The sequence below is a fragment of the Hydra vulgaris genome, chromosome 09 (assembly GCF_038396675.1).
Source record: "Hydra vulgaris chromosome 09, alternate assembly HydraT2T_AEP".
Taxonomy (NCBI): Eukaryota; Metazoa; Cnidaria; class Hydrozoa; order Anthoathecata; family Hydridae; genus Hydra; species Hydra vulgaris.
This window is the reverse complement of record NC_088928.1, coordinates 35,812,465-35,829,558: the sequence shown is the minus strand read 5'-3', so window position 1 is coordinate 35,829,558 and position 17,094 is coordinate 35,812,465. Positions and strand designations below refer to the sequence as shown.

Here is a 17,094-nt window from a genome sequence, read left to right as displayed (position 1 = left end):
TTTCACCTGTGAAAAACTTTGTGCTTTTTCAAGCAAATATACTCGAAGAGTCTATAGCCATTTTTTAATATTTGGTTTGGTTTATTCATGGTCAGATAAAATTTACAAATTGTTGACAAAGAGCGGCACACCAGGCCTCTCTGTTATGAAAATACAGTTTTCGATTTCAGCTAGAGTGATGATGCCGGAGCAGAGAAAGTTTGTCTTTGAAATTGTTCAAGTTCTTTGCGTCTAACACATTTTGGGTTAAAAATTCTATAATTTTACAACACGGTTGGAAACCGTGTTGCAAAATTAACAACACGGTGAGGAAATTATTTTTTTCAGCGCAGTTTCGAACAAGTTGTGCTTTTAGTTGTTTTGTGTGTCCACGCGGCCGAAAACTGCACTTTGAAGACTCGGTGTTTGGTTGAAGTTGAGGGACCTGAAGGTTAACTTTGTCGGTTTTGCTCATGATTTTATATTGCTCAATAAGGTCTCCTCTTTCTCGTAATTCATTAGGTTTTGTCAGGTTAAGGCTTGATAGTCTCTTAGTATACGGAAGGTGTTTTAAGATAGCAGCATATCTTGAGCTAAAAGCAGTGATCAGGCTTGTACTGCAAAGTCGAAAAGCCTTCTTGAGCCTGCCAAGCAGCAATATATATGCATTCTAATTTGAATTTTTCAATGAAACGTCGGTACCTGTCGCAGAAGGTGAACGACTTTTAAGTAAACTAAAATTACTTGAAAAAAATGATTGTAGGGCCACTATAGAAGAAGAGCGTCTATCGGACATACACTTTAAAAATGAACTTGATAAAACTCTAATGTAAGATGAAATAATATTAATAAAAAGCAAGAAAAAGTTTTTTTAATATTATATTTAAAGAGTCTGTTTATTAATCCTAATCAGCAAATGAGTTGCATAAGTGTTATAAATCCAGATGCGGTTCTTAAAAATATGGATTTAAATTAACAGTATTAGAAATAAAAAAAACTATTATTGACTTTGCATAATTGCGCATGCTTTTTATATAAAAAATATACATGCTTATATGGGCGCCAAACTGCTGCTATGCCCGGGCGTCACGAAAGCTCTCGCGGCCCTGCTTGGTTCGATACTTGAACCAGTTCAAATCAAGGTAATTTTTTACATTTTTAATTTCTCAAAAAGTAGAAGCTTGTGCTAACCGAGTAGCGAGGTATACCCAAGTCATGTTGAGTTGGATTAAGATCATCGATTAAATACAACATTAAGTTTAACTGGAAAATAGATCAAAAGTGATTACTTTTACAAAATGTACAGCACAAAAGACAATGTTTAGAACAAAACCGCTTATATCTTGTTAAAAAAATGTCATTTATTAGTCTCTTCTCAGTAGTTTTATAGTTTTTGCATACATTAGTGGCTTCATAAGATTATAAATTAGCTAAAAACTCATATTCAGATCCAAAACAATCTATTAGAAAGCTTCTATCTATGCATATTATTTTAAATTTTTTATTTATTTATTATATATTTCGCCGTTTAATAACTTTTACAATTTAAAAGTTTATAAATAAAAACTCTGGCGGGGCAAGTAGGAGGTATTTTTTTGTCTTATCACCGAGCCCCAATCGTACGTATTTACAATAGCCGTATAATAAATATACTTTACAAACTATTTATTAAAAAGTATAAATGTAAAAATAAATAACATTTAGATTAAGAAATACTTTAAGAACAATATTCATGTTAAGAGTAATAATCAAGTAAACAAGAAAAACTGAAAGAAAAACAAAAAATAAATTAATTTATTAAAGAGCACGTATTTACAAGAGCCACACTATATACGTATATTATACAAAGTATTTATTGAAAAATATGAAAATAAATTTATAACAATTAGTAATAAAGTAAAATTTAAATAAAGAACAAAAAACTCAAAATAAAAGAATACTTAATTTAAAAAAACCGTTTTATATATGTATATTATAAAACCAATTTAATTAAAAGTAAAATAAATAAGAATTCATTAATAGTTAAAATAGTATAATGTTCAAGAACAAAGATTTCAGCAATAACTTTTAAGATTAGAACAAACACCATAACTGAAATACTAAAAAAAAAAAAAATAAATAAAAAGTTGATAAATTCTGAGACATATTTTATATAATTGAATTTTAGTTCAAAAGAGGCATTTAAAATCGGATATGTTAAAATCCATAAGTAATAACACTTGTTCCGATTCATTTTTAAACTGATGTATATTAACTTTTTTCGTATTTGCAATATTAGGAAACTTTTTCCACAAATAGGGCCCACGATATTGAATTAAATATGTAATTTGTTTTGAATTATATTTAGGGACAATGTAGTTATTATTTGAAAATTTTGTCGGGTATTTATGAACTACTTTTTCAAAATAGCACTGAAATATTTTAGGAGATCCCATTTTTGTTTTATACATAAACATTAAAACTTGATGTAAGTTTATTTTATAAACATTTAATGCGCCCAGTATACGCAGAAGAAGCTCGCATGGTACAATTTTATCAGCTCCAAATAATGTTCTGCAGGCATGTTATGTGCGGCCGTGGCGCAGTGGTTAGAACGCTTGCTCTATATGCAGGAGATCCAGGTTCGAAACGAGCATTGGGCATATTTTCGCGTCACGGTAAGGAAAGAGGCGTGAACTTCCTGGTTAAATGCACTTCCGCGGTGCTCTGTGACAAGACCGTTAGGACTTCTTGGGGCACCTAAAATGAAAAAAAAAAAAAAATTTTTTATTTACTGTACAATTTTTTAAATTTTGTATGATTTGTACTTGCCCATGCAATATTACAATAAACCAAATAAGAATGAATGAAAGAAAAATATAAACTTTTTAAAGATTTATTATTTAGAAATGGCTCACCCCTATATATCATGGCAATATTTTTTGATAATTTTTTTTCAATGCTTTTTATATGATCACTCCAACGTAAATGTTCATCTAATATTACGCCCAAAAAGTTAAATGAAGTTTCTCTTTTAATGTTAGCGTTGTTGATTATCAGATTTGGCAGTTTAATGGGAATATTTTCTAATTTATTTACTTTATGAAATAAAATAAATTTGGTTTTATCCACATTTAGAGACAGTTTATTATTTATAAACCATTCATTAACCTTACCCAACTCTTCGTTAGCTGTTTCAAAAAGTGTTTTAATATCTCTGTGGGAATAAGAAAGATTGGAGTCATCTGCAAAAAGAATACAATTCAAGAAGTGTGTTGCTAAATTTAAATCATTTATATATACTAAGAATAATAAGGGTCCTAAAATAGAGCCCTGGGGGACGCCACAAGTTACAGCATATGGAATTGTTTGTTTTTGCGCATATTGGATGAATTGCATTCTATTGGTCAAATAGCTTTTGAACCAAAGTAAATTATTATTTTTTACTCCATAATATTCAAGTTTTTTTATTAGTATGTTATGGTTTACAGTATCAAAAGCCTTTGACAGATCAATGAAAACTCCTAATGTAAAGTAGTTAGTACATAATGCGTTTGTTTTTTGATTGACTATTTCAAGCACTGCATGTTCATATACATATTGTTTTCTGATAAATAATTAAATAGCCTGTTGTACATTATTCTTTCAAGCAATTTTGAGAAACACGGTAATATAGATATAGGTCTATAATTAGAAATTATAGAGTCATCGCCAGTCTTAAAAACCGGTGTGATTCGTGCAATTTTTAATTTTTCCGGGACAATACCTGTTTTAAAAGAAAGATTAAAGTTGTGAAACAAAAGAGGTTCGATTATATGATAAACAGATTTTACAACATTAACGTTAATTTTATCAAATCCACTTTTGTTAGTTTTAAGATTATAAAAGGCGGTTTGCAATTCAATTAATTTAAGATTAGGTTCATCCATAACTTTATCGTTATTTTTTAAATAAGACTCAAATGAAGTTAAATTCAGAGGAATTTTTGATGCCAAATTTGGACCAGCATTAATAAAAAAACTGTTTATGTTTTCAGCAACAATTGATTTATCATAAATATTTTTTTCATCAACTGTTATTTTTTGGCAGAGTGTTTCGCGCATAATTATTTTTGCCAATTACTTCTTTAATTACATTCCAAGTTTTTTGGTGTTTCCGCTTGCTTTGTCTAATAGCTTTGCATAATAAAGCTTTTTAGAGTTTCTTTTTGTTTTTTCGAATACATTTTTGTAGTTTTTATATGTCATTTCGTTTTTATAAGTTGTTTTTTTTAAGCATTTATCATATAATTTTTGTTTTCTTTTTGAGGATTTTAGTAACCCATTAGATATCAATGGAGTCATAACTGTTTTTGTGTTCACAATAATTTTTTTTTCAGGAAACGCTGTTTCATATTGCTATCAGAATTGACTTAGAAATAGATCATATGAGTTGTTAGCATCGTTTAATTGCAATACCAGATTCCAATCAACGTTGTTTCTTAAAAAGTTTTGAAACTGTTTTACAGAGTTTTCATTGATCTGTCGCCTAAATACGGTAGTTTTAGAAGGAATGTTGTTATTTATTATTTTATTAGTAACTAAGAATATTGGGAAATGATCTGATAAGTCAGTTTTGATTATACCTGTGTTAAGACGGTTATTATGAAAGTTATTAGTTATTATACTATCAAGAAGTGTAGAAGAGTTGTTAGTCACTCTCGTTGGCTTGTTTATTGTTGGAATTAAATTATTTTGAAGAAGAGTGTTTATAATACTTTTAGCTGTATTTTTTAGCTAAGCCAAAAAGACATGATTTCGCGTTTTATTGATAGCTGTTATAAATGATTTCAGATGAGTTTTAAATTTTTTAAAATTACCTGATGGTGGTCTATATGTCGCGTTTACAATTATGTGTTTTTATTTTTTAATTCAATACGTAATGACTCACAATCTATTTCATTCACACAGAGATCGTTACGTAAACTATAATTAATTGAGTTGTGGATAAAAATACTTACGCCCCCACCAATACCAAAATTACGTGGTGGGTGAACTGATTTGTAATTAATTAGTTCAAATTCCCCATTTGTTTCACCACACTTACACCAAATTTCCGTAAGACAAATAATTTTAAAGTCATGTTTTAATTCATCCAACAAAAAAAAGTTTTCAAAATTTTTGTTAAACTTCGAACATTAATGTTTAGAATTGAAAAAAAAGTTTCCTTTTTTTTGTAGATATTGGAAAGATTCAAAAACTGTATAGTATTGACTTTCAAATATTTATTGATTAAAATTATCAAAGTCATTTTTGTCCCTGAGAATGATATTTTCATCACAAAATTTAATTATTAGGTTTTCCTCCATTTTTTTGTTTATTTGTTTTTGTTTTTTAAAAAAAAGAAAAATTAAATAATATTAATAGAAAATAAAAAGGACATTTGTATAAACACAAAATTGCAAATAAAACAATAAAACTTAACTCTTGCTTTCTTGGCACGGTTTTTTTGGTACTCAATCGCGCCCAATTAGCTTATCATACGATATATATGCAAATTTTCCTAACTGTCTTTCAGTTTTCATACTTTCCCTCAAGTCTTTTCTTATTACGTTAGTTTCGTAGCAAAAATCTTCATTAATGAAAATATTTTAACCCTTTAATTTAAAAGAATTTTTTAAAATTTCTACTTTATCTTTGTAATCTAAAAGTTTTATCATGATTGTACGTGGCTTTTTTGCATCTTTGATTCCGCTGCAATGCGCTCGTTGAATTTTAACATTTTTTACCTTTAAAGGTAAAAAATGTTAAAATTCAAAGATCACCATTTAGGCACTTTTGAGAAGAACCATTCTGGGTTTTTGTTTTCGTTAGGTGATTGGTAGAAAAGTTTTGAATTTCTTTGCTGGTGACAGTATATGTAAGGAATCATCTTAAAAAGTGCTTCCCTAGTCAGAGTCTTGAACTTCATCTATTTCTGACTTACTCAAGCAAGCTTTACTTTGTGACTTTTTACCGTTTTTTTGATTTTTAATTTTTTTTCGTAGACTTGTTCATCATATTCATTCTCATTGTCGCTCGCCTCCAAAACAGCGAACTTTGGAAAAACAGATACATAGAACCAGTTGGATTAAGTTCTTTGATTCTTTTTTCGTCGTTTGAAAGAAATAAGACAACAACCGACAGTACGCATTCTTGTTTAACAGGTGCAATACCAAGAATCTATGCCGGTTGATCACTGATCCTAGGTAAACACTTAATTTATACCATGTATTTAGTCATTTAACTGTTCCAAGACCAGACATCTACGTTTATTATCTAAAAATGTTGAATCAAATATTCTATTAAACCTTAACTCGTAATTTCCTTTGATAAGATGCTCTGATAGATAACTAAAGCTTTCCTTAGCTGAAATAAACTGATTGAACTATATAGTTATATAGGTTTATATTGTGCTTTGATCAAGACCAGAAAATTTTTATTATCTTGGGATTTCAATTTAACACAGGCACTTTTATGTTAAAAATTTCTTTCTTTAATTAATTTTTGGAGTTAGTTCTCTTTGTTTAGGCTTTCTTTCATAATTGTAATGATATTTACTTTGTTGTCATTAGCGGAGAGTAATCTTCCAAAATATTTAGAAGGGTAATTCGTTAATCATCTAGCGAGGCTTATGTTGCAAACTTTATCCAAGGCTCAAAATGATTGCTTTAGAAAGCTATTGATAACCTCGATAACGTATCAAATCTTTGTAACGAAGCTTGATTGATTTGTTTTCAAAGTTGTTCACTATTTCTGATATTTTCTTAGACAAGCTAGTTTTTTTTAGATCAAGTTTATAATCTTTCTTAAGCTATTTAATACAATCACGGAATCTGCACTCCTATATAATGACGTCGTTTGGTCGAATTAAAGTTCTTAAGCTTTGATCGTTGATTAGAATCTCACTTAATATAGTCGGGTCATTTTTTTGCTACTTCGAAAAGGCCGTAAATATCTAAGATATATTCTTTGTAACAACACATCACAAATGGCTTTAACAAGTTTTTTTTTAGACACTACATGTTTTAAGTTGGAAAACTTTATTGCTACTTTTTTGACAATAGCTGTAAGTTTCATCTGTTATTAATATCAATTGGTCATATTTTGTTTGAAAAATCTCTTTAGCAATAAGGCTGTTGTTTTGTAATAATTCATTTCTTTGGATGTGGTTCAAACCAAGATTATTTTGAACAAAATCAATGGTTAACAACTCTCTGTTTAAGTAACCAACTTATATCAAATTCAGGATCCAAATTAAAAAAATTGAAGGTACCTTCAATTTATATGTGATCTTTTTCAAAGATTCTTGATCCTTGAAAAAATAATTTAAAAATGGAATCTTTATAACCTTCATGAAGTTTAATCCCAAAGGCCTTATTAACTAATAAAGATTAATGCTAAAGTTTACATTATGTAATAACTAAATCTTATATTAAGTCAAAATGTTAAATTGGAATGCAGAAGCTTCGGAACTATGTTGACATTTTTACCATCCGAGGTTTGCATGATTTTCAGTAACAATTTTGAAAAAAGCCAAAACAAGAATTTTATTAACACCAATATTCATGGACTCTTGACAACCAATATATCTTTCCATACTAAAAAAATTTAATACAACTTTCAAAGATCCTTAACCACGATTCACATCTAATCATCTAACAGTGCAAATCTGGTCATATTATTTATATTTATTTAAAACTTTGATTTAATGAAATATATAATATTGCTAAATAAAATTCATTTAACACATTTTTTTCTTGTTTAAGAAAAAAAAAGTTACACAAAAATATTTAGGCCTCAATTTTAAAGCGGAGAGAAAAAACGTGTCCCTACTACATAAAAAGTTTTTTTTTTTTAATCAGAATGTACACTTAACAATTCGTTATTTCCATAGATCTTTTTTAGTCCTTAATAAAATGAAATTAAAGTTTTTAAAGTAATCAGATTTTTGTATTAAATTTGATTAGTGAATGTTGAGACTCTATAAAATTTGTTTAGGTGGCGGAAAAGCGTGTTTCGTAACACAAGTCTTTTTTTTATTATTGCTTCATTATTAACTAGCCGACTAATTGAAAATATTATTTATTTGCTTACTCATTACAAATACAACCTAATTTTACTGCCTTACTAATCTGAAAAGATTATTACCCCTGCGGCCGGCATTGACTTTTTCACAGTGTAAAATGATAAAGAAATATTAAAAACAGGCGTCGATAAAATTAGTTCAAACTGCAATGTTATAAATAAGAATAACAAAAAAATTTTTTTTTTAGATTCAATTAAATAAAAAATACAAAAAAAAAAATAATACTTAATGAAAAATTTGTCATCCAACCAAATGTTTGATTCATTGTCCTATGAAATGGTATATATATTTACATTGTCCTATCAAACTGATATATATATCTTCATCTCAATATTGATTCCTTACCACAAAATATCAACAATCTCCGTAGCCTTATTGGCACTCTTAAAACTTTCCCTATGGTTATAGGAATTACTGAATCAAACTTATAAAAGACTCAAATATAACTGATATTACCATAAATGGATTTAACACTAAACATTGCCCTACTGAGTCAAAAAAAGGTGGGGCTCTTCTTTATCTAAGCTCTAATCTTAACTATGTAGTTCGTAATGATCTTACAATCTATGCCTCAAAATTTCTCGAATCAGTTTTTGTTGACGCTACAACCCTCATAAAACCAATACTTTAATTGGCTGAATATATTGTCACCCAACTTTAAATCCAAAAGAATTTATCGCAAACCATTTAACTCTTTTACTTGAGAAATTAAGTTATGAAAAAAAAAACATTATATTAATGGGTGATTTCAACATGGACCTAATTAATTATAGAGAATCTCCTATTGTTTCTAATTATCTTCAAATATTATGCTCTTGCTCGCTTCCCCCAACCATTATACTTCCAACACGTATAACTTCAAAAATTAAAACTCTCATTGATAATATTTTTATAAACTCCTATTCTCCTGAAATTATTTCTGGCAATCTAACAGTTTCTATTTCAGACCACATGGCCCAGTTCCTCAGTATTTCTGGTATTACACCAAAAAAAAAAGAATGTAAAAATTCCTAGAAGATACTTCAAAAACTTTGATACTAACACCTTTATACAAGATATATCTAGTACAAACTGGGAGGTACAAATAAAAGACGACGATGTAAATAAATCAATGATAAGTTTTTTAAATGCGTTTAAAAAAGTTGTAGACAGACATTCTTCCTACAAAGTTTTAACAAAAAAGCAAATTAAACTTAAATCTAAACCATGGATAACCGCTGGTATTCTTAAATCCATCTCAACCAAAAATGTCATTTTTTTAAAAATTGTTAAATCAAACAATATTAATACAAGAAATCAACTCTTTGATAAATTTAGGTTACATAGAAATAAAATAAAGCGTGCACATGAAATAAATGTGAAAGAATAAGCTCGTCATTTTTTTTCAGTGGTTGTATTAAAATCTTTTTAATTGTTTTGTATTTTGACTACAACGTGTTGTGGTTTCATAAAAATATGTTAGTTTTTTAAAGTTGTATTATTGAAGACGATGAAGCTTATATCAAGCACGATCATCAACAAATTCCTGGTGCTGTATATTATATTGCCAAATATAGAGGAAAAGCAGATAAGAAATTTAAATACACAAAACATGGCAAGTTTGCTAAAAAAGCTTTGATTTAACAAGCTATTTGCAGTTGTGGCAAAAAATCAGCACCTTATATTTCTTAGTCCACACTTTTTGGTCAAATATATGTTAAAGAATGTTTACAAAAACGCCTTTTATCTCTCATTAAATCACACAACAACAGACCTGTGTTTTGGCCTGATTTAGCTTCAATTCATTATTGTAAACTAGCTATGGCATGGTATAAAAAGAATAATGTGAAATTTGTGCCTAAAACAGAAAATCCTCCAAACTGCCCAGAATTGTGAGTTATTGAAAAGTACTGGACTATTATTATAAGAAAAATGAAAAAAACAAAAATGCTTTGCAGAAACATTAAAGATATAAAAATATGATTTAAAAAGCATCAAATAGTTATGATTCTTATTCTTTGCGCAATCTTATAGGTACCACTAAAGCAAATGCTCTAAATTTTGTTAGATTCCCACAGGAATAATTAATTATTTTTTTAATGTTTGATCTTCTTATGTTGTTGTATTAAAATTGTTACTTGGTTCGAAATAAAAATTGAGGAGTACTTTTTTTCAGTTGTTTTTCTACTTTCACATTTATTTCGTGTACACGCTTTAAGCAACTTACTTAAACAATCCAAAAAAATGTATTATATTTCCTTTTTTAACAATGCACAATGAATAGTCTCCCCTCACAGTTAAAATCTCTCCCTACATTTTTCAAATTCAAAAACAGTGTATTTAATTTTTTATTAAACAAGTATTCTTCCTAATTTTTATGCTATTCTACTGCTAACTATCTAATATCCATCTTAACTTTATTCGCTTCAATGCTGGTTTGTAACTACTAATACTTGATCTTTTTTAAAATTATTTTCTACAACTTTCTTCATTTCAATGCTGGTTTATTAGTACATAACTTGCTCTTTCTTAACTTTTTCTCAAATAATATCACTATTCTATTTCCAACTCTCACTATTATAAATATTATTTCCAACTCTCACTATTATAAATATTATTTCCAACTCTCACTATTATAAATATTATTTCCAACTCTCACTATTATAAATATTATTTCCAACTCTCACTATTATAAATATTATTTCCAACTCTCACTATTATAAATATTATTTCCAACTCTCACTATTATAAATATTGCTACTTTTATTATTTTTATTATTATTATTGTTGCTGTTGTTGTTATTAATTTTATTGTTATTATTATTATTGTTGTTATTATTATAATTATTATTATTATTATTGTTATTATTGTTATTATTATTATTATTATCATTAACTAAAACATTATATTTTTATTTATTATTTTAGTTTAATTTGTTGATATAAGTGTCATTTAAAATGAAAAACAACTATAATGAATTATAATGAATACATTTGATTTCTAGATACGGCATCGTCCATAAATTATGCAGTGGTAAATCTATTTAAAAAGCAGAAGTTGGCGATCTTAAGCTCTTGCATGGCGATTTTCATTAAACTTTTTGATTTTTATTACTGCGCTATATAACGCTATTTTTATTTCTTATTTAACTTATTTAAGCTCTGCGAGGGAAAACTTTTGATTTTTTTTGTTTAGTTTGTTAGTAAAATTTATAGTTGCATAGTTTATGGACGATCGATTAAGTCTCATTTTAGTAAGTAAAAAATTGTAATGTGTACTTTGTTTTTTTTAAATACTTTGTAATGCATAATTGATTAGTGTGTAACATGGCACCTTAAAGATATGGAATTCAAGTTATATTTAAGGTTTCTTTTTGTTTTTAAGATAATTGTTTCAACATATTTTTTAAAATAATTTATTTTAATGTATTTTCAACAGATTATTCTCATTTAAAACTTTTCAAAACATTCTCAAATTATTCCGCTTGATTTCATTGCTCTTCTGTCTGGTTTTATTGATCTTCTGTCTAATTTCATTGCTCTTCTGTCTAATTTCATTGCTTCTTAATGAAATTGAAAAAAGGTAAAATAATTTGGATAATAGTAGAATCAAATTTATCACAGTTGCCAAATAAGTCCATTTTATAACGGGGTCAGAAGAAAGCTAAGAGGTATAAGAACTGAAATATTTAAAAAAAAAATTGAAAAATTTGATTTCGTTGATATTTTTTCTGGATATTTAATATAAAGCGTTTTTTTTAGTTTTTAATTAACCATCGCTATAATATAATCTACAAGATTTGGAGATGTCTTTGTTTCGATTTTGATTTTTTTAAATCTTTGATACTTTAAAAAAATAAATACAAAAAATAGAAGTTAATATAAGTAAAAATTAAAATATAAACCGATTATTGAGATAAAATCATACCTATCCATTCCAAATACCCATCGTTTTTACCATCCTTATATATACCCAATACATATCCTTGAGATACTCATAATTTTCAATACCCACACTTAAGACTATACTCATTTATACCCATTACCTATTTTTGATATAAATTTATAACCACCTTTAAAGAAAAATCTGCCAAACAGCCAAACCAATACAAAAACATAACAAACCAATTGATAGTCCAACTAGATTCACAAGTTGAAGAACTCCAACAAAAATAAAAATGATGCAGCATCAGTACGTAAACCTTAAATTGCAAACATTGTATTATTATAACAGTATGTATTATAGCTTTGTTATAAAATCTTACATTACATTTCATCTTATAATATAGTTATATTATAATTGTATTTTATGTTATATAACTTGGTTTAAAAAAATGTCTTGTACCGCATTTCATCTTATAATATAATTATAATCTATTTGCACTTTAGAAAAGTTTCATTACATTAAAAAAATTTTTATTAGATTTTAACAGATAATGTTATCATACTATATTTATTTGAGAAAAAAATCTTGTTAAGAAATTTTTTTTTTTTTAAACAGTGTTGAATAAAAACCCAATAAACTTACCAACCATAAAGTAGAAAATTAAAGAATAAATATCTTGTCCAATAAAATGCAAAAGAAACTAAAGAAATAAATATTATATTATTAAACAAGTATATAGCAACAACTACAAACAATTACAACAAAGAGAATATATCTATTAAAAAAAAATATATTCAATAAATCAAAAAAAAAAAAAAGAAAGTCCAAGATCTAAGAGCAGAATTCAATGTTTGTTCATCAAATAAACATCAGAAAGATAGTTTATAAAATGCTAATATAAAATCTCAAGAAAAAAGTGATTAGGATTAACATTTTTAAAGTGATTTATGTCGCAAATTGCTAGCAATGTTAGTTAGTGACAACTCATAACAATAAAGAAAACAATTTGGTCACAGAATCCCTAGCAACAGATTCCCTAGCAACTTTTAGCCATTGCCATATCAAATGATTGTCATCAACAAAAATAAAGTTTTCGTCTACAAAGATTATAAAAACGATTATACCGTTATTTATCTTTGTGAGTTTAAAAAACGATGATAACGTTGTATATCTTTGTGGACGCTATTAAAAGGTATAACAATTCCATAAAAAAACATTAAAAAGAAAATTTGGGTCAACCATGCATCTCAGAATGATTTCATTTTTACATCGTTAGCAGTCCAAGTTAAATAAATGACAACAGCAAAATTTTAGCTTAAAATATACATGGGTTGTTGAGATATTGTCATTTCAAATAATATTAATTCAGTATTATCGTGATAATCTGAAAAGATAACAAAGTAACTTTGACATATAATAGTTTGTTAATGGTTTCTAAATGGATGTTCCAAAAATCTATTTATAATTTAAATAAACTTTTTCTCAAGAAATTCAAAAACACTATTTAAAGGACTTGATTTTTTAAAGAAATGCCTTGTTTACATGAAAGAAATTTGAAAATTATTTAAATCCTACGAAGCCAAAGAACATTCTACCTCATCGATCTTCTATAATGCGTAAAGCAACAGAAAAGCTTAATTTGTAAAAAGAAGAGGGTGAATGACATAATTGTGATATATATTAATGTATAAAATGTATGAGGAGTCTATTTTTAAAACATCTTAAAATTAATTTATTTGAACTTTTGAAAAATTTTCAAAAATTTGAATAAATTATTTTTAAGATAATAATGAAATATTACTCAATGTTGCTCATTAACAAAAATTGATATAATTTTTTTTTTAAAAATTCAGTTGTCTTTTTTTCTTTGTCTATTTCTTTGACTATTTAAAAAACTTTTTATTGATAATTTTGTTTACCTGACGTTCTCTTTTTTTTTTCTAAATAAATTTTAACAAAAAATAGTTCTACATGTTCATTACATCACATGCCTGAACATGTTCGATGTCATTATGTAAATTCTTTTGTAAAATTAAGGTAGCCAATAAGCTACAAACTCTTTTGCAAATCAAGAGGTTTAATATAAATAAATCTATCTTTTGATAATTTGTATATTATTAATCTTTAATACGTCGACTGACAGATAGCAAAACTAAATGAGCATACATTAACGATAGTTGACGTATATACAAATTTAAGAGTGTTTTATTTGGAGATTTTTGATCAGAGGTTTCAATTTTTTTCGGAAAGGGTTTTGTCCATATGCGAAGCGACAAAAAAAATGCCCCCTCCTCATCCCCAAATATTGCTTCCACCCTTCCTTTCCTTTTTTTTTTTTTTTGACAAAAATTATAAATGAAGGCAAAAACCTTATTCTTAAATACAATTTTAGTTTAATGAAATAAAAACCAGTATGTTATACAATATAAGCCTAGTAAGAAGAAAATCTAATATTTTTTTCTTGTCTTCATAGCTGCAATATGGCATATAACTTTTAAATTTAAGTGAGCTGCTGTTTCTGCTTCAATAGTATTAGGTTTAGACAAAATATTTTTGCCCCTGAAAGCCCATATTTTTGCTTTGCATTGATAAGATTTAGCTAAGGCTATATCAGTTTTTAAATTAGGAGCCCAAATAGACACTGCATATTTAAGGTATGGTTCTATAAACACTATTTATAACTTGAAAGTAATATTTTCATCAATGAAAGTGAATGTCTTTTTTTAGCAAATCAAGAATTTGTATGGACTAAGGACAACTGTTTTAAAATGTGTGCTCTACTTGACGTTAGATGAAAAAATGACTCCTAAAATCACTTTCTTTAGTAGAGCTTCTTAAGTATTGGTTTATAGCTATTTATTTTGTTTGCCGTTTATACCGAACGATCTTAGTTTTAACATTAGCTTGTTGTAAGGTACAGAATCAATCGCTTTGGTGAAACCGAGATAGATTACATCAATAAAATTAACTTATTTAACAATGGTAAATATTCAGTGCTTTCGAGAGTTTTTAAAAAGCTTTAATAATTCTCCTTATAGTATCTTTGAGAGAACGAACTCCTTTAATTTTTAATTATTTTTCAATTTATTTGTAGAGGAGTTTTAGGTTGTTCTGAGATTTTAATAATATTATTTTTTTCATGTGCTCTTTTTTCTTTAAATATTTCAGCTTTACGGAACGATTGCAACAGTTGTAATTTATTTTAAGTTCATTAACTTTTTTTTTAGTTGAGCATTTGATCCTTGCAAATTATTTTGCTCAGACTAGGTTTTTAATATGTGGAGTTCTCCAAGGATCATACTTTTTTTTTTTTGTTCTATTAATTCAAGGGATAATTTTTTTTTCAAACAGTACAATTGTTAGAAATTAGTAAATTGAACATTTGATCTGCAGTTTTATTAGAAATAAAAGATCCCGGTTGAATGAATAAATAAATTTTGATTTTGAATAGTAATCACCTTTGCTGTAACTAAACAATTGAGATTTACTTTCAGGAAATGGTTTTTAGACTAAGATTCTTTAAGTGTGTAAAATTCTTTAAAACGGCCTTTAATATTATTACTTAGTATCGCATTAGGAGAAAAGTTTAAAATAGAATCACCAGTGTCGGTAAATAATAAGTCCAACATATTATTTGAGATGTCTAGAGTTATAAAATATGATATGTTGTGTAAGAAGGCTTTGGGAAAATATTCCAGAAGTTGCACCAAATAGAACTGTTTGAGTTGAAAGGATTAATACCATCATTAGACCACTTTATATTCAAGAAGTTAAAACCACCATAGAAATAAATAAATAATAAACCTATTGTATACAATAGCTTTATTATTGCATTTTGCTTTAAAACGTTACAATATACTTGTCACTAAATAAAGATGTGTATTATTTAATTATTTATGAGTTAATGTAGTCTGCCTTAATTTTTTAGATATAAATAAATAAAAAGTTGCTCACTATTCGAAGTCTTAGCCGTGCCCGCAGCTCCGTTCATTACGCAACTGGTTTTATCATGATTATAGTTTCAAAAATGATTAGTAAATTATTACATCATCAATTAGTAAACTATTACATCATCAATTAGTAAACTATTACATCATCAATTACAAATAAAATCATGGTTTTCAAAACAATATATATTTTACTGGTTCCCAGTTTACATTTTACCCACTATATCTTAAATTAACTAGCCAACTAAAATTTGCGTGTTAATCAAATCACACTTACGTCAACACTTTTTTACAACAAAATATTCTTTAAATTTGATAAAACAAATTTAAGAATTATTTACAAAAATAACTTTGCATGGTATAAATACACAAAATCTACTACAAAATCTTTTTTAAGTTAATTTTGAAAATTCTGAAGTTCTTAATCGTTAGAAAATGGTTTTGAAGCTATTTTTTAATTATTAAATATTGCTTTTATTATTCAGTTTATTATTTATAGTTCCGTCACAGCATCATAATCATTTTTATTAATTGTATCCTCTTTATAAAAAAAAGTGTGTGTTTATTAATAATTCTTTAAGAATAAAGTTTGAACAAATAATAAACTTTCATTTTCGATGAGAGAGGAGTTCTAAGATATTTAGATACCATCCTTTACATTTTTTTAAATTTGTCTCTCGCAACTACCCCTAAAAGAGATTGATTTTAATATTTAAAAGGGAAAAGGTTTGTCTTTATGTTGAAGAAAATTAGCCTTCAAGTTTCCATACTTCGTAATTGATGCATCAACTACAAATTTATTCTTATCTGCGTGTTGGGATTCTAACTTATATTTTGAATCCAAAAATGTTGATATACAAAATTTTATCAAAGCAAAAACTTATTTTGTCTTTTATTTGTCTTGTTATTCTTTTACAAAAAAAATTTTTTTAACAACCATCATCCATAATCCATACAATTTGTCACTTAATGAAGCTTTAATTAATAAAACATTTAATCCAAAAACAGATGTTATTAATTGAATAGAAACTACTTTTCATTTGTCACAATTTTTTAATCAAGTTTTCATATGCAGCTAGAATATGTAATGATTTTTTTGTTAGCTCCAAATGGTAGTTTAGTAACAAGATTTATGTTCTCACTTTTAGCTGAATAAATCAAGAAAAGAAACTTTTTATTCCAATTAGTAGCATTTCAAATAAACTTTTCCTAATAGCT

At 26.9% G+C, this 17,094-nt stretch overlaps 1 protein-coding gene across 1 annotated transcript; it reads right to left on the bottom strand.

The window, feature by feature from the left end:
• Positions 1–3,527: 3,527 nt before the first annotated feature.
• LOC136085434 (uncharacterized) lies at positions 3,528–4,061 on the bottom strand. The gene has a single exon (XM_065806741.1). The coding sequence runs from the start codon at positions 4,059–4,061 to the stop codon at positions 3,528–3,530; it is 534 nt and encodes a 177-aa protein (XP_065662813.1).
• Positions 4,062–17,094: the final 13,033 nt, after the last annotated feature.

Bases quoted from the DNA above. Each gene is read 5' to 3' on its own strand.
- LOC136085434 (XM_065806741.1), bottom strand. From the start codon at position 4,061: ATGCGCGAAACACTCTGCCAAAAAATAACAGTTGATGAAAAAAATATT.